This window comes from Pocillopora damicornis, chromosome 12 (assembly GCF_964200805.1).
Source record: "Pocillopora damicornis chromosome 12, jaPocDami1.2, whole genome shotgun sequence".
Taxonomy (NCBI): Eukaryota; Metazoa; Cnidaria; class Anthozoa; order Scleractinia; family Pocilloporidae; genus Pocillopora; species Pocillopora damicornis.
In genome coordinates this window covers 14,879,534-14,895,491 of record NC_142681.1, presented here as the reverse complement: position 1 = coordinate 14,895,491, position 15,958 = coordinate 14,879,534, and the positions used below count along the sequence as shown (strand labels likewise).

Here is a 15,958-nt window from a genome sequence, read left to right as displayed (position 1 = left end):
CTTTAAAAACGTCTGTATCCCCACTTTCAAAGAAAAGCATTTCCCATGAAAATTTAAGCATTAAAGACATAAGCTACCAGCAACAGGTTTTTCCATTGCAAGTGTTTCATATCATCAGATTATCATCACATTTTTTTTGTTACTGGTACATTTGAAAGCCTAGGAATATTTTAATCATTACAATATGTTGAAATCCCCCATTTTAACCCTTTAACTCCCATAAGTGACCAAGAAAGAATTTCTCCTTACAATATCAAAACAATATCAAGCAGACAAGTGATGAGAATAAAGAAAAATATCAGTTAGGGGATTACAAGATGATCCAATACTAAATCCTCCAAACTGACATCACAAGAACTGTATAGGAGATAGTAACGAGAATTATTAATGAGATCTTGGGAGTTAGAGGGTTAAGTCCCACTGTTAACCTTGACAGAATTTCTCCTTACACTATTAGTATGACATAAAGCAGACAAGTAACAAGAATTAAGACAAATATCAATTTGAGGATTATTGGTTGATCCAATTCCAAATTCTCAAATTTAAAATCACATAAATTGTACGGCAGACAGTAAGGAAGATTACTCATGAAATTTTGGGAGTTAAAGGGTTGAGACACATATGGTAATTATTTGTAACAGAAAAGCAGCAAATAAATATAAGAGTATACGCCAGTAAAGTGCTCTTATGTAAAATGAATTTTCAAACTCATTGAAATTAAGTTGACTTCATAATTCATATCTTAGTTAAAGAAATGTGCAATATCTCTTTACAAGGATGAAAAGGGAATGCCATTTATGAATTTTAAAATAGTAAATGCCAAAAACAAAAAGATAAAATTTAAAAAAACTACTAAAATATAGCATATCTATTCACTGAGGTTTTAATAATAAGCTGTCACACAGAGATATAAAATAGGGTTTCTGAAAAAAACAGGGCAATAAAATTAAAGATTCAGGAGAAGCATATGATTTTAACTTGTGTAATGATGTTCTCACCTGAATTCCATCTCGAATGAGAACTCTGCAAGACTTCTGTTTTATCTTGAATTCAAACATAAAATTCAATTATTTGCAGGCAGGTTAAGGAGGAAATTAAAGGATGGATACATGTTACATAAAAAGAAACCCCTTACAATAAAATAAAGCAGAAGCATATTGTCTACATGTCTATGCTTCTGAATACAGCTATAATAAGTATTTTTTAAGTAATTATCTACATCTGTAAACCGAGTGCAATGTATGGTCATTAAAGTAATTTTATTCTAACCTTTCTACTTGAAGGGTGCCTTGTGTATCAAATATATCAAGTTTAGTACCTCCAGAGTCACAAGCCGGGCTTTTGGGGCTACAAAATAATAAAATAATCATCGACTTATGTCAGGCCAATTTATCGAGAGTTAATTAAGTATAGTTTCCTACAATCGTATGAAAGTTTAAAATGTGCTTCACTTGTGCTATATATACGGATTTGTCGTTCTTAATTATTGATGAAATTCCGAGGGTGTGACTCAATTACTCCAAGAGAGAATATCCAAGTAGGTTACAGAAGTAGTTCGCGAATTTTAATCTGTTAATATGTTGACAAAATTTCCTTTAATTATGGTGCCGATACGAATCTATCATTCATAATTGTTTATGAAATTCCGAGACTAAACCTCAATGAATTTGACAAAAAATATCCTGGAAGGTTACAGAAACAGACTCAAAAACTGCTCTTGAATTCGATAACTGTAAACAACAATTATTTACGCGAACCATGTATTTTTCAGCGCGCTTGTACGGTCAAATTGCCAGAACCCCGTTGAATTGCACGATCACAGCTCGGACGCTTCTTGCAAAATGTGATGAATACCAATTTTAGAGATTAATTCTTCAGTTTCCAGCATAAGGAAAAAAACTATCGTATCGCAAGCATGTTCATCACAATGCCTCCAGATGTTGAGCGAAGAGAAAGTGGCTCCATGTTTTGTGACACAAACCATTTCCTGAAGTTCGAACGAATCGAGAAGAAAGCATGAAAACATAGCGCTGAAGAGTACGACAACCAAACAATTAAATTCACTCATCCCGCTGTAGAACCATCTCCATTTTACCCGTGAGTTTGTTTGCACCACACATTTGCGGTCCGTAATTTGATTCTCAAATGTTTGACGGGTTCTCACATGACAACATCGTCAAAATCAAATAACCGCGTTAGACTTAATGTAAACATAAACATCGCTGACTCAATCCCATTTTATTTTAATTTTGAGAAAGGCCATTACTTCGTTCTTAGGGTAAAACAACACATCTTCGGCAAAGCGCAAAATTTTCAAATGAATAGAGTAAATCCTGCGATAATTAACTGAAGAGGAAAAAAAGTAGAAACTTGCGCTCGCCGTTCGACATCATTTGAAAACTTTCTAGGCAAAACAAAATACTTAAGATAACTTCTTTTCCCATAACACCACGACTGTATTAAACTTTCAAACGAAAGGACAAGAAATAATTTGAAGATTACGAACACTTTGCAACATTATTCGAGCGATGAACCGGCGTAAGAATTTTTAGGCGATGAATGCCAGAGTTAATGTTTAACCGAAACGTGACCAGTTGAATTAAAAACTGAAGCTAGTATCAAACGACGATTGGTAAAAAAAAGTATGAATTTTTTTCAGAAGCGACCTGGTATTTCCTTCTCGCGTTGCCCTTCGCTAGAAACTCGCCTTTTTACTTATGCCCTTTATTGTTCTCTTTCGTGTCCCTCTCGCCGTATTCTGCCTCTTTTGGCGTACTTTGTAACTTTCTTAGGCGATTTTCTGGACTCGCTTTACGCCGTTTACTTGTTGCTTTCTTTGCCCGCTCTGTCTCTTTATATCCAGCCTATTTTCGATTAAAACCCTCTCTCCACGAACTTGAATAATAACAATTTCCTCCGGTTGACAAAGCTTAAACTCTGCCGGTATTGTTATCTTACGAGTTGTTTCGAAATTGCAAAATACTGAGAATTACTGTTCATTTACATCCTGACCAGTTTGATTTCCCGATCAAAACGCGGGTGGCAAATTTCATCTGCTAGCTCACATAAAGCCCCTGGCAATGCCTAACCGTGTGCCCGCAGTACGCTACACTGCAGCTCGACGTTCGAGTATGCGCACTTTATAGTCATCTGACGGTGTCTCTTGGCGCACACTAATGTGATATCCAAGTTACGCGCGCAATCGCGCCTGCGCATTACCTTCTCCCTCGCCCTTCCATTACGTAATGCGCATGCTAAAAGTAGCACCTTGTACGGTCGTACGGTCGTACAACCAAATTTTTTCGGCTTGATGGGTTACTACTATTTTGTATAGTTATGGGGCCACGCTCTGCGAGCTCCGCTATAATTTTGCTAAAAGCTTTGAATGAGTGGGCTAGATCACAGGAGATGTTATGCTAAAACGCAGATTGCAGACTGCAGACTGTGCAAACCGCGCAGACCGTGAAGACCACGCTTTGTCCGCTCGAGAATAGGGACTTTAAGATCCAACAACGCGGACTTCGTCAAATATACCGAAGCCGCGTGGGGCCTGTGTCGAGGACGCCGTGTTCGTGGCGGGAAATTTTAAGTTAAGATGGCGGGATTCAACGACGCGGCTACCCGCGGATAGAATAAAAAGAGCAGTGAAATTACTTTATTTCTGAACAACAGAAACCGATTATAGTATTGTTTTCAGTGCAAATGGCGACTTTTAAAGAAACTCGCGAAATTTTGCTGCCCAGCTATGCCTCGAATATCATTACGATTGAAGAATATGCTTTGCTTTTCGAAGAAAACAGTTCAAACAACTTGGATTTTCCGTACTATAACTACCCGCCGTTTAACTTAGAGAGCCAAAGTGAAGCCGAGTGTAGGGCAAACTTCAGGGTGGAAAAGCACCACATTCCTCTGGTAGAAGATGCTCTTCAAATTCCGCAATACTTCGTATGCGACCAGGGAACTGTTTGCGAAGGAACAGAAGGGCTTTGCATGCTTCTGAAGCGATATTCCTCTCCTTGTCGATACTCAGACATGATACCTATTTTCGGAAGGCCAGTACCAGAACTTTGCATGATATGTAACACCGTAACCGGTTTGGTGTTTGAGGCCATGAGAACTGTCTTTTCTTGTCTGTTCAGAAATATGAGTGAGCCTGACAAGAAAATACAAAAAGAAATGACGAATGCAGCCGGGATGATAAAACTTTCGATATACAAAGAAAAAGTGCCAATTTACTGTGTTTTTGTAACTGAAATAAGTCGAAATACTTACAGTTTGTTGACAACGTGAAAATGCTGTCCAGCGCGTTCTTCTTGAGCAAGGACGCGACTTGTTTACGTCACGATCATGCACTGTGGTGATCATTTTGGTATTTTTACTTCCGGTCAGCTTCAGTCACGTCCGCGTTGTTGGATCTTAAAGTCCCTAATTTCAAATGTTACAGTACGCGAGACACTGAGAAATTCATTCATAACCTATCACGCACTATTATGCGGTTATTTTCAGCCTGAGAAAAAAAAAACGTTTTCTCGGTTACGAAATTTTATTTTACGTCTCGGTGGACGTTAAATGACCGATGAAACCCATTCCGTGCCTGTGGCTTCTCAGGTCAAAAGTGATTCGAACTCGTGGTCGAAGGTGAAGAATTCGAAGACCAGGCGTCGACACAGAAAACAGAAGAGTTTAACGTTTGCACTTTACATCAAGAAAAAGTCAAAAATTCTGGTCCGCTCCTATCCTGGTTATGTTCGCGTTGATCGGTTACAATTATTGATTTATTTTTGTGATTAATAAGTTTGTCATGTATGTGACAAGTTCTTGCTTATAGGAGGCAAGAAGGAAAACGGGATGGCGAATAATTTTGGAAGCTCCATTCAGAATGAAAAGTTGGCTCCACGCCGCTTCTTCGAATAATTGCAAGATATTGTTCACCCGTTATTTGGTCTCTATGTAGAAGGGGCCTGGAACTCAACAGGCTCACCCAAGCGAAGGGATCAATTTTTTGGCCGGCCGCGTGCAAATATTCCGCCCAAAATTCCAAACAAAAATAAGGGTAGCAACCGCTGTCACGTAAACTATGCCAAGAAACTTAAACGTTCATAAAGAGTAGAGGAAAGAAATCTCGACACTTTTCGAGCACAAAGCTTATACAATGACGGGTATCCTGATTATTTATCATTTTGTGCTCGGCTATATCATTTTAGGCTAGATAAAAGTCATGAGGTTCTACAAAACACCGTGACTTATTGGATTTTATGAAAGTTTATAACTCCTAGAAGGCAACTTGGTTCTAAAATACTGAAACATCATGCGGAGACGTCTGACCATTGCGTTGAACATGCTAATAATGCCTAAGTATTTTGTAGGTCTCAAGTGATGGCACCAAAAGGCGGTTACAGGAAAATCTCTGCTGATGAAGATAAAAAAGTCAGTTTTGTATCTCCTCTTTTTTTTCGTTGGATGAACAGAGTCCTTAAGGAGGGCAATCAAAGACCTTTGGATCAAAATGACTTTTTACCCTTGTCAGACGAGACTTCTGGCCGTTTTGTCACCGACAAGCTTCAGAGGATCTGGGAAAGCGAGAAATATCAATGCAAGATGAATGGGAAAAGGCCCAAACTTTGGAAAAGCGTGTTTCATATGCTTCCTATCAAAGATGTTATCATCATTTTGACGGGGAATGTATTGTTTACAACTTCTCGCCTTCTCCTTCCCCTGTTTCTCGGGTATCTTGTTTCAAAGCTTATGTCAACTGAAACAGAGAATACGTATCGGCTTTACGCCTGTGCATTAGCTTTGTGCCTTAATGGTTTGATCGGTGGTCTTGGTATGCACCAGCAAGATTACAGATGTGAAATATTGGGGATCAAAATAGGAAGCGCCCTGAGGGGACTGGTGTACCACAAGGTAGGCACGATTCTAAAAAGTATTCTATGCATTTTTCAAAGGCTCAACCGATTTTTCTAATTCTCTAAATACCCAAATGAAGCTGAACAAACTCGAAAACATTTATCCATCTGATAAAGAACGATTTTTTCCAGAAATCTGATCGATTTCAATCAGCTTATGCCATATGGAGACCCAGGTGTAAAGGGTTATTAAACATCGTCGCTAGTTGCTGCTTCTGCGAGAGCAAGCAATCCTGCTCACCAACAAAAACATCGAAGAAACAAACAGTTAATTAACCAGTAGTTAATGGGGAAGCAGGCTACAGAAACCATAACATACACGGCCGTGCTTTTCAGCGAGATTCAAAATGGCGCCTGAGTTGTCGCTCTTTTGACACATTTAAAGATAATTTGGTAAAGATTTGGATACTCTCGTCTCAAAACGCAACCACGGATATCTTTATTTCGGAGATTCAAATCATATGGTTTATGGAACAAAATCTCTCCTTTAATGTCTAATCTGTACCCTCTTTCAGACGCTTCTTCTCAGCAAGCCGAGGTTATTAAAATTCACTGCAGGACGGTTATTCGACCTGATATCCAATGATGTTAAAAGAATGGAAGAGGAGACAGTCAAGTTTTTTGTCGTAGCCGTTTCCGCAGTCCCTGCTTATGCAGGGGCAATATTCCTTATCTACAATTTGATTGGTTGGCAGGCTGTTACGGGTGTGTTCCTCCTGTGTATTCTCATGCCATACTTTGCTGTCTTGTCCTATGCTAATGCTAAGCTGCGCTTGCGCACAGCTACATTGTCCGATCAGCGGATCTCCCTAATGAATCAAGTAGTTTCCGGGATCCGCGCGGTCAAAATGCATGCGTGGGAGGAGGAATATGGACGAAAGATAAAACATGTAAGAAGGTGAGGTAATTATCATTTTTATTCAGAAGGCTCCAACAACTAGCTTTATTCATTCCCGTAATTGGTGACCTACATTATTCAAAAGTCGGAAATAGATAACCAGAAATCTGTTTTGTCTCCACTGAGAGCTTTATCAACCGGCTAAGCAGTTTAAACATGCCTATCCTCCCCACAAAGAAAAAAAAAAAGAACCTTTAAACCGATGTATGAGCCAATCAGAATGCCTCTCTTCACAAAGAATAAGTGTCTCATGTAACCCATTTGATAACCGGAGGATTGGCTGCTCAGTTACAAAATATCAGGATATACTGAATAGAGAGTGTGGAAGAGCGCTCTTACTGATTGCTCAAACTCCGAATATCCCTTGCAATTCATCTCCGAGCGACTCGTGTGAGATTCCCGTCCGAAAGCGAATCATCGCTCATTATTATAGGTAGAACATCTCATTGAGTCTAACTTGTCTTCAGTTCGTATTGTTTTTCATACGCTGTCGTGGGGTCGCAAAAGACGCACTTAAACAAAGAAGTGAACGATGAGGAAGGGTGCGCTTCCCGCCGGCTCACCTCGTTAATATTTCAAATTAGAGAGAACACTGACGTCGAGTTTGTTCGAAAGAATACCCACATAATTTATGATAACCTTCTATCTTCAGAAATGAAACAAGCGTCATTTCGAAGAGGAAAGCCATTCAGTCAAGTATCGATGCCTTGTCATTTAGTGCAACGCCACTGGCCACTCTGGTGTCAGTAATTACTATGGTGCTTACAGGCTACACCCTCACGCCCGCCAATGTTTTTATGCTCCTGTCTTTTATGGGTGTTTTAAAATTGAGTGGCACGTTGAATGTGACATCTGGTTTAATGGTAACGTATGACGCCTACGTTTCGCTCGGAAGAATCGAAGAATTCCTTCTTTTGGAAAATCTGTCAAAAGCCTCGGAGAGTGATGAAAACAACGAGCCCCAACAAAATGCGAAAAGTACCCCAAGTTGCCAAAGTCGCAGTTACTTGAAAAAAAAAGAGGAAAATAATGAGAAAGTTTCCTCCTCTCGTGAATCAATAGAATTAGCGCCTGCTATGTTATGTGTGTCAAATTTAAGCTGCGCAAAAAAGCATCGTGAAGATGAATTTATTCTTGAGGATATCAACTTCTTTGCACCTTCAAAGAGTTTAACAGTTATCACCGGCCCGGTTGGAAGTGGTAAGTCTACTCTACTCTCAGCGATCGCTGGTGAAATTGCGAACGCCAGTGGGACGATTGATTATCAAGGTTCTGTTATTTACTTGCCTCAGACTGCTTGGGTGTTCTCGGGAACGATAAAAGAAAACATTCTGTTTGGCCAGCCCCTCGAAGAATCCAATTACGAAAGAATAATCGACGTCTGCGCTCTGAAAGAAGACTTTAAGCGGTTACCTGGTGGTGATCAAACAGTTGTTGGAGAACGCGGCGAGGTTCTGAGTGGAGGGCAACAGGCGAGAGTAAGTTTAGCGCGAGCAGTTTATGCTGATGGAGACATTTATCTACTGGATGATCCACTGAGTGCTGTCGATTTTAAAGTTAGCCAACACATCTTTAACAAGTGCACCAAAGATCTACTAGGCGATAAAATTGTTCTGTTTGCCTCTCATCAGCAACAGCACATGGAAAATGCTGATCAGGTGATTGTGTTGTACAAAGGGCGTGTCCTCGACAAGGGACGCTTTACTGAACTGCACGACAAAGGTGTAATCAGTTCAATTATTGACCCGCTCTATAGAGCAGCTCTAAAGGACAAAACGGACTCACCTGAGCCGTTCGGCTGGGAAGATAAGGAGGGAGACGATGATGCTGAAAAATGCCAGAAAACACATGCTTTGCCCAATGAAGCGAGGAGTTTGGAGATAGCAAAGGAGGATCGGGCAATCGGAGTTGTGACATCCAGGCTTTATTGGGACTATTTCAGAAGTGGAGCACATCCCTTGATTATAACTGGAATGGTTGGTTTAAGTCTCATTACTCAAGGTAAACTCATTGTTAGAGTGAGTTACAAACCTTGGGTCAGGCCCTAGAAGGGAGGACAGCAACCGTTTGCCTATAATTCTTTTATTCTACTTCTTTTATTCTATTTCATGCAAATCGTTTCACAATGGCTATGCTATAAACTGACAATACGCGTTGTTTTTAAATTCTATGGTAGAGTTAAGAGACACTGTACAAATTTTTGACCATGTTCCCGATATCTCATTTGCTCGTACAAGCGCGAAGCAAGCGGGAGTCGAACGTGAATGGCGAGTCACGCGCGAAAGAAGAGCTGATGTTTTGCTCCTCGCGTTTGCCTCGTACTTGCCCCACTCCCCTAAAAAAGGTAAAAAACTCGTTTCTAACTAACTTTCTGAGACCCAATGCAGTTTTTTAGCAATATTAATGTGTAACATGGTTGACTGCCTACACAAAACGCATCTATTCTGTGACATTGTGGTGCTTACATAAACATCCCCATAATACAAACGAAAATACCTAACCCAGGCAGGTGTGTCTAAGCCCAATAAATCTTGCAATGTTTAACTGAATGATCATATAGAAATACCTTTCAACCACCACATGTTGATCTTATCTCTTTCAGCCATTATAGTTGCTCCAGACTTGTGGCTCTCGTTTCTTGCAAGGCTAAACCCCGAGGATCAGAAGAACAAGACTTGTCTGTCTGTCTTCGCCTGTCTGGTTGGCGCGTGTTTTATATTTACTATCGTTCGGGCTTATGGATTCTTAAATGTTTGTCTAAAGTGCGCCGAGCGCCTTCACGATGAAATGGTTGTGGCCATTTTACAAGCACCTGTCCTGTTCTTTGATTCAAATCCAGTGGGAAGAATCCTAAATCGCTTCTCCAATGATATTGGCTGCGTAGATGAGTTGTTACCGAAAACATTCCTAGCGGCAATGCAGATGCTTTTGGTGATATTCGCCCAAATTCTGGTAACAGTTGCCACAAATGTTTGGCTGATGTTTCTTGTTGTTCCAATTTCCGTGCTGGTCGTTTTTCTATCCAATTACTACTTGAAGACTGCCAGAGAACTAAAAAGGTTAGAGTCGATAACCCGAAGCCCAGTGTTTGCTCATTTTTCAGAGACCCTGATAGGACTGGACACGATTCGTACTAGAGGAAGACAGAGAGATTTTGTGGATGCACTATACAGGTATGTTAGAGACATTGATTCAGGGTGTGGTACCAGAGCCAATAAATGCACAGGTGACAAATGACTCATGATTGCTTATTTTCTGTTGGCTATTTATTTTTTATTTACCTGCAATACACGCAATTGCATCACGCGTCTTTTGTAATCCTATCTGGTATGTACTGAGACACTGGTCAGCAAGTGGACCTTCCCGTACGATGCATGGTCGCGAAACGAAGCTATCCAGTGGTGAGACTACAGTAATTGTTCTGTGCGGTTCTTGCTGGTTCTTCTGATAGGATTTCAACAGACCCATAGTACGAACGGTCAATCAACAAGATCGCGTAATGCAGAAATTTCACGATTAGTCAAAACTGTAGCAAATTTATCGAACGTGATTGGTCATCATTAGCCCGACTAGGGGAATAATAGCACAGTGTAAGTGTCATGCTTGTAATTGGACGGTGTGATAGGACAGTTGAAAAGTCATGCCAGCGTGTAAATGTATGCGCGCACTGTTGTCGGGAATTTCGTCGTTTTTTATGAAAACGTATAACTGTTGTCTAGTTTCTTTCTCCAATTTTGTCATAGTTTTGATTAATTGGTAAGAGAACGCCATGTCGTCCAATTTCGTCCCGCTTCGCAGTCGTCCTTTGTTAATCTTTCGTATATTTCCAGACCGAATTGGACCCCATTATGAGTTTAACAGGAAATACAGACAAGTGCCACTCGTCTTCTCCTTCCGAGAAATGTTATACTTAGAATAAGAGATATAGTTCTGATAGTGAACAATTAAGAATTGGTTGTTTTTAGAGAAATTACCATTTTTAAAGGAAGAGTATCCATATCGTTAAAAAATTTGGCGCTAACGCCTCTCACTTCATCTCGACGAATGGGGCATGCCTAAGAATGAGATCTGGTTACGGAAGTAATCTTTCAGATATTTAGCTGGAGGCTTATGAATGTTGATTGGAGAGTAACATCATTTTGAGAGGGTGGGGTGTCGGGAAAAATTTGTTGAAGGACTCCATTACATTGTCAGACCAAAGGAGACACTGGTCTCACTTCAGTGTGCAGACCCGACGTAATCTCTTTGAGTTTTTTTTCGGAGTGATTGTCGTAAAAAAAATGCAATTTAATAACAACAAGCTAATCAGAACAAAAGAAAAGATCACAAGTACTGACAGAGGACTTAACTTAAAAACGAGGAAACGGCATTGAACGTTGACAAACGCGTTCGACTAATAGGTGGTTGGTTTTGCGCAATTTTGCTGGACCAATCACTTAGCAAAGTAATGCAAAGCTCATACAATCCGGTTCATTGTCAACAGTCAACTAAAAAATCACTCCATTATTAAAACTTATTATGATTAAAACTCGTCCCCTCAGATATCAAGATGTTCATAATCAGGCGTACATTATGGTGATGGCCAGCGGTAGGTGGCTCGGTGCACGTTTGGATTGTCTCGCTTCCTTGTTAGTCGGTGCAGTCGCTGTGGCTGCAATCTTGGTATCTCAAGATGCCGGTAAGCTCAAGATTCTCAGGAACATTTTTGAGTCTTTCTATGTAAAGAAAGAACTTATATAATCGTTCTTTAACATAGCATGAACAACTGAATAATTTTATAAAATAGGTGTGACTATACGTGCTGAGCAAACTTTGAAGTGTCTTCTATGATTTAAAAGAGAAACTTGTGTTGATGACTTCTCTTTACCTACTTAGCTTAGCTTACCGACACTAAGAAAGACGTAAAAAAGACACGTTATTTATTCCCTCCTATTAAGTGACTGCCGGGACTAGGCTAGGTAACCTAGCCTTGTGAAGTTTTCGTTATATGTTTCGAGCTATCAAGAGAGAACAAGTCCGAAATGATAGATTAAGGTTCAATTTTTTTTCAGCTTACGCTGGTCTCGCTCTTGTTTATGTCATCGAAACTCTGAGCTCGACTCAATACGCTGTTAGAAAATCCTCTGAAGTGGAAAACTACATGACGTCAGTTGAGCGAGTTATGACCTATACCAAACTTGACCGGGAGCCTGGATACGAGGAAGAACGAACACCCAGAGACTGGCCTTGGAGAGGATGTATTGTATTGAGAGATGTATCACTGACGTACTATCCGGGAGGACCTCAAGTGCTGAAAAACATCAATCTTGGCATCAAAGCAGGAGAAAAGATCGGAGTTGCTGGCCGTACGGGAGCTGGGAAGTCATCTTTTGTAGCAGCTCTTATGCGCATGCCTGATGCTGATGGAGAGATAATCATCGACGATGTCCCAATTAAAGAGATAGGCCTCCAAGAAGCTCGACGAGGTATCTCGGTTCTAGGCCAAAGTCCTGTTCTTTTTAGCGGATCATTAAGGAAAAATCTCGACATTTTTGACAAATTTCAAGACGCTGAATTATGGCAGGCTTTAGAGGATGTGCAACTGAAAGATTTTGTCGAGACACTTGAGGCCAAGCTGGATCACGAACTGCTGGAACATGGCGCTAATGTGAGTGTCGGAGAGCGGCAGTTAATTTGCTTGGCTCGTGTGCTGCTACAGCGAAGTAAAATCGTCGTCTTGGACGAGCCAACTGCGCATGTTGACCCAAACACAGAGCAGAAGATTTGGAATGTAGTGCGGAACAAACTGAAGGAGTCCACAGTCATCACTATAGCTCACCGTTTAAACACGATAAAAGACTGCGAGAAGGTTTTGCTCTTGAAAGATGGAAAAGTGAAAGGATTTGACAAATTTGATTCAATTATGAGCATTAAGTGAGATGCAGTCTAAGGTTAAAATACCTCGACTGTCACGCAGGTCTGATCCTACAGAGCTTTAGATGTTTTACAGTTTATAATCTTCTTTAGAGATCTGATTTTGTACATTGTGGAAAAGAATGACATTTGATAATTTTCTCGATTTTGGCTCCTATATACTCCTATCCATCTTTAAAATCTCTCCCACTGTCATGTTTCGGGGTGTCACGCAACGTCCATTTTTCCGTGGGTCTGTTCCGTAATAGATCACTGATGAAGTCATAATGTTATAAGAACAGAAAAATCTGCACATTAGGCGCAGGCGCGTATGTCACTGATGTTCCAACTGCTTTATGACATCCTCTGGTGATCTATTAATGAACAGACCCACCGTAATGTAGATTACATTTGTTCTATGTAATAAACAAAGCAAAATTTTTCCCACGTGAACGTCACTTATCTGTCTGTCCCCCAACTGATCTCAAGTAAAAAACCAATGGAGATGCCCTGGGAACGACTTACGTGCGCCACTTACTACTCAACGCAATGCACGAAAGATAGCAGTGTATTCAGAAATGGGAAACTGTTCAGTAGCCTGGCTATGTCCAAATTTAAGGTTCGATATCAGAGAGTAACAGGTTTTCATGTCAACAATCACGTTGGGTATAAATTTAGATCTCCTTCGATGAGCATGTCAAATTCGCGTTGGCTGTAAATTTAGATCTTCTGGGACAAGCGGAAAGAATAAGAGGAGTGGCAGATTTTCGAGATAGCGGCACAAACTAGTTTGAGTCCATGTAAGATAAATAACTTTATTACAGTCTCTTCCAAACATATTGCCTCAAAGAGGAGTTCAAAGACTCCAGGAGACCCCACCTTACCCCACCACAACCCCATCCCTTACGAACAGCGAGCTTTGTGTCACACATTAAGTTGTCGTGACAACTGAGCACGATGGTAATCTCAGCGTTCTTACAGAGTGTGGAGATTACATGCTTTCCCTTTGGCAACTAATGTAAGACACGTCTTGACACTTTAAATGTGCAAGATTTTCCCTCTCTCATCCCTCCTTTTAAAAAATGATCTTTCGCATACGCCAAGCTTTTTCATGTGATCTCCACACTCTGTTCGAACATATGACTCTCTTCCGTGTGCGGGGGTGGAGATTTTGAACCTTGCCTGGGTGGGATGGAAAACTTGAACCGGAACTTTCAAGTATTTCTATTATTTCTAGCTGAATGAACGCGTTATATCTTTTAATATGGAGTTCTTTTAAGGTTAAAAGTTCACTTTGATGGCTCAGATGCGGAGCCCTCCAAGTAAGTCACTGTCATTCATCCTACCTTTTACATAAAAAATGACGATCGAATCCAGGACTTGGGTGAGGCAATTGAACAAAACAATATTCAAAAGTTCAAGTGTCTGGAGAGTTGCCTAAGGTGCATGTTGAAGCTTCGAATTGATCGATGCATAATTTGCATCGCCTCGGTAAATGGAAGTGTCGTTCAATCGGAAGCTTATTCTGTCTCGTTTGATATCCATCATTTTGTCCGAACCAATTTCGCCGCAATGGCCGGCAAGGGAACCCTTATGTCAAAGACACGGCTGAAGAGCAAAGCTTTCCGTATCCTCATCAACGGTAAGCCGTGTTTTTACTAACTGGCCGTCTAAAATAGATTCTAAACGAACGTTTTGAGTTTTAGCCCTTTGTCAGAGAGAATCGGATGCAAGACAATTTACATTGAGTGAAACAAACGAAAACGAGGATCGCGTTACAGAAGACGACGCCAAAAGTGTCATAAATAGTCTAACTAATTCGCGCAATCCTCAAGTTAAAACCTGATGAACAGAAATATGACTAACTCTTGCTTATCGAGCTGATTGTCTTGTCTTAGTTTGCTTTTTTATTTAAAGACCACGAGTGCGTGATTTTGATGTTGATTAACTTGTTAGGAGTTGGTTTGGAAGTTTTTGCACAGTCACTTGCCATTCCTCAACTTCTACACCGTATGTTTGAAACTTATCCTCGTCTCATTCTTTATCTTTTGTATTACTATCCTCGTCTCATTTACCATATTTTGTTTCAATTTTTCAGGTGATGAATTGCCAGAATGAAACGAAATTCCTTTTTCCATCTGAAAGCCGCGAGCAAATAAACGAAATGTTAAGCTGAATGTTCTTTTCACCAGGAAGTTGAATAATCACTTTATTCGTGACACAGCATTTGCGTGGATTTGAGACTCGTCTAAATTAACTTCACTCAAAAAAATATCTACTAATGTAATAGAAGTCATAATAATAGTAACCATAGGATAAAATGGTTGGAAACCATAGGCTTTGAAGGTGTGGGCAATGGGCGAAAATTCTATTTTTACATCTGACAGCCGCGAGCAACTAAACGAAATGTTTAGTTGAAATGTGCATTTCATTAAGAACAAGCATTCCCAAGAGTTTTTTTTTTCATCTAAAAACCTTAAGCAAAACCACGAAACAATTTACAATGACCCTTTCACCATTATTTTGCATCATTTTGTTGACGACAGCGCCGATGCGTAACATGGCGCTGTTTGCTCTCGCATGGATTTGAGACCCGTCTAACTTGGCCAAAAGGTCTGGATAAAAACAGATAATAACGAATATGAAGACTTGAAAAGATTTACATTTATTAGAGAGCGGCAGTTAATTCGCTTAGCTCGAGTGCTGCTGGAGCGAAGTAAAATCGTTGTCTTGGACAATGCTCGCAACACCGATGGCACAAAAATGTTTAGTAGAATGGAATGGCTTTCAAAGCTTCAAATCCAGAGATTTTTTTCGCGACTCTCTGCGAAGAGAAAGCAGTCAGATGGTAAGGAAACCTCCAGCGATGACGACGAGCCTGATGGTAATGAAGAGCTGGCTGAAGAGTATGCCTCGGTAACAGATGATCAAATGCATGAGAAAGCCAGTGTAGCAATACAGTCTGAAATTGGTGTCAAGCATCCAGTGATCTATGATGTCTAAAACCTTTGCGAAATGGCATTTGAAAACAGACTTTCATTTTTCAAGGTTAAGATGCTCAGGGAAATGTGCAAGAATTTTAAAATCCCATCTAACTTAAGAAACACCAATCACAAATGGTCGAAGATTGCTCATGCATGAAAGAATCAAACTAGGCAACAAAAGTTTCAAACAACTATTTTGATAAATTGAAATTCCACAACTTTGTTCATGGTGACATTTTTGACGGTTTGGATTATTTGGATTCTAGATCATGCAT

The 15,958-nt window shown here is 40.2% G+C and overlaps 1 protein-coding gene and 1 long non-coding RNA gene across 5 annotated transcripts in view; one reads left to right on the top strand and one right to left on the bottom strand.

The window, feature by feature from the left end:
• Positions 1 to 2,293, bottom strand: part of LOC113664614 (uncharacterized) — a 4,213-nt gene extending 1,920 nt beyond the window's left edge. Inside the window, exons 1-3 of one of the 2 annotated variants that reach the window (XR_016181546.1) lie at positions 1,758 to 2,293; positions 1,270 to 1,347; positions 999 to 1,043 (exon numbers count right to left, since the gene is read on the bottom strand). This is a non-coding gene — a long non-coding RNA (uncharacterized LOC113664614). The other variant, XR_016181545.1, reaches the window with a different exon arrangement.
• The window catches only part of LOC149036667 (ATP-binding cassette sub-family C member 4-like), a 17,406-nt gene extending 4,266 nt beyond the window's left edge, over positions 1 to 13,140 (top strand). For 2 of the 3 annotated variants that reach the window (XM_089189079.1, XM_089189078.1), the window contains 6 exons: positions 5,367 to 5,907; positions 6,425 to 6,807; positions 7,460 to 8,808; positions 9,410 to 9,980; positions 11,349 to 11,485; positions 11,859 to 13,140. In XM_089189079.1, the coding sequence (XP_089045205.1) occupies positions 5,377 to 5,907; positions 6,425 to 6,807; positions 7,460 to 8,808; positions 9,410 to 9,980; positions 11,349 to 11,485; positions 11,859 to 12,724 (3,837 nt within the window). In that variant the 5' untranslated portion in view covers positions 5,367 to 5,376 and the 3' untranslated portion in view covers positions 12,725 to 13,140. The remainder of the gene's footprint in view (positions 1 to 5,366; positions 5,908 to 6,424; positions 6,808 to 7,459; positions 8,809 to 9,409; positions 9,981 to 11,348; positions 11,486 to 11,858) is intronic. The other variant, XM_089189080.1, reaches the window with a different exon arrangement.
• Positions 13,141 to 15,958: the final 2,818 nt, after the last annotated feature.